This window comes from Amblyomma maculatum, chromosome 1 (genome assembly GCF_055883805.1).
Source record: "Amblyomma maculatum isolate TAMU_Amacu chromosome 1, ASM5588380v1, whole genome shotgun sequence".
In the NCBI taxonomy this organism is placed as follows: Eukaryota; Metazoa; Arthropoda; class Arachnida; order Ixodida; family Ixodidae; genus Amblyomma; species Amblyomma maculatum.
In genome coordinates, this window is record NC_139344.1 from 6,355,995 (window position 1) to 6,358,104 (window position 2,110).

At 49.2% G+C, this 2,110-nt stretch overlaps 1 protein-coding gene across 1 annotated transcript in view; it reads right to left on the reverse strand.

The window, feature by feature from the left end:
• Nucleotides 1-999: 999 nt before the first annotated feature.
• LOC146201560 (uncharacterized) overlaps nt 1,000-2,110 on the reverse strand; it is a 2,443-nt gene continuing 1,332 nt past the window's right edge. Inside the window, exon 2 of the mRNA XM_084587643.1 lies at nt 1,000-2,105. Coding sequence (XP_084443769.1) covers nt 1,257-2,105 — 849 coding nt within the window. The 3' untranslated portion in view covers nt 1,000-1,256. The remainder of the gene's footprint in view (nt 2,106-2,110) is intronic.

Sequence of the window (2,110 nt, forward strand, 5' to 3'; positions counted from 1 at the left end):
AGCAGCCGTTCTGCCTTCCGACAATTGACGCTGACTCTTCCTTGGAATTAAAAACATCACCCCTAATCGCAAGAGCCTACTTTAAAAGTCGGCTAGTGGCCCGTACCTTGAGTAAGAAAAGTATATCACTGCTCACTCCTCTCTCATTTGGCGGTAGTAGGGATGTGCAGAAACTTTTTTTAAGCATGGTATCCAGCCAGGAACTGGCGGAGAGCTGCATATCACTGAGACGTGGAAGCAGGAAGCTGAAGGCTTATGACAGCGAGGTCACCTATCCATTATGTTTCTGACTTATCGGTTTGGACGCATTGCCTTCTTACTTTCGGATATGCCGCCTACAAGCTACTTAGAGGTTGATTTCATAATTTTTATGAAGCCAGCGCCAAATGCCTTCAACTGAGAAGAAAGTTGTAACCACGGCAGGAGGGTTGCCAGTAAATTGTTATAGTTATATGTTTTATATTTCGTTCTTCTTCACTTATTCTACCCGGATGTCACATTCTATGGCGCACTGAAGAGCAAAAAGAATCGCCACATAGGCAATGAGTGTTGCATGAGAGACATGATAAAACGAATAAAGCTTCTATAGATCGTTAACGTTGCCAGAAACTTTACATGACACTAAACCAGGAGAACTAACCACCACAAAGGGACTTTATTAGCTTATACGGCGATGTGCGAGCACGCTGCAGTGGGAGTCGTACACACGCGCCAACACCGACCCTAATCTATTATATATATATATATATATATATATATATATATTTATATACTAATTTTCTGTCATGCTCTATATGTCACGAATAACTACTAAAGATTTAGTTTTCTCCGGAGAAAAAAAAGATGTTCTGTACACTGCCTCTGATAATCGTTCGTTTGCCTCTAAAAGCGTGTAGTCTTTTTTTTTTTTTTTTTTTCAGAGAAACATTTCAGTACACACAAGCTAAAACTAAATTACTAAAGCCAGGAGTGTCAGTATAAAAAAATACAGGGAGCAGGTTGCCCGAAATACGTTTTATTCTTGAAATGAACTTTTATAATATTAAGGATATACATATCTTTAGTCAAACATGCGAACTTAAAACAGCGGTACGCAGCGTTCTCGTCATGCGTCTCAATATTAGCATGCATGGATACAAGTGACATATCCTGGGCTCCTGTCAGACACATTCGGAAAATTTTCACTTGTTAGGTGTCCGACTTGAAGGTTCTGTTTGTCGTTATATCACTGTTGTACCAACAACATCTACTTCCTTTCAGCCGTGCAGACCGACACCCCCAGCACCAACTCCGGCAGCCTTTCCAAAGGAAGACTGCCCAAAGCCGGCCTGGTGCCCGGAAGCTCCATTGTTGAATCCGGCGGAGCCCTGCTTGTGGCCTGATCCGAAGCTTTTGCTGTCGCTGGAAGAGAAACCAGAGCTGTGGCTGTATCCTTGGTTGTTCTTGAAGGCATTGACCTTGCTGCTGGAAGCTCCACCAGCGAACGCTCCCGATCCCTGGTTGTGACCGGAGGCGCCGCCCTGGTATCCTGATTGGTGGCCTCCAGCAGAGGAGCCATAGCCAGACTGGAAACCGCCACCGATTCCACTGCCAACACCCGCTCCGACAAGGCCTGGGGTGCCGACGGCTCCGGCGCCCACTACTCCTGGACCTCCGACGCCAGTGCCGATGAGGGCGGGATTTGCAAGGCCAGCACCGGCAAGACCAGCGCCGCCGACTCCAGCACCGGCAAGGCCTGCGCCACCCAGACCTGCTCCAGCGAGACCAGCTCCGCCGTAATTGGCACCTGCTAGCCCAACACCTCCTAGACCAGCTCCAGCGAGACCAGCTCCGCCAAGTCCAGCTCCTGCAAGACCTGCTCCACCAAGGCCGGCTCCTGCAAGACCTGCTCCACCAAGGCCAGCTCCACCGAGACCGGCACCGACGAGGCCAGGTCCCACTCCAGCGCCATAACCACCGACGCCGCCGAGTCCTACGCCACCACCCAGGATGCCTCCTCGGGCCTCTACGTCTTTTTTCTCATCCTTCTTGCTCTCTTTCTTCGCAGCATCTTCAGCAAAGACGGCACAGGCCACAAGGGCGGTGACAACGGCGATTGCGAAGACCTTCA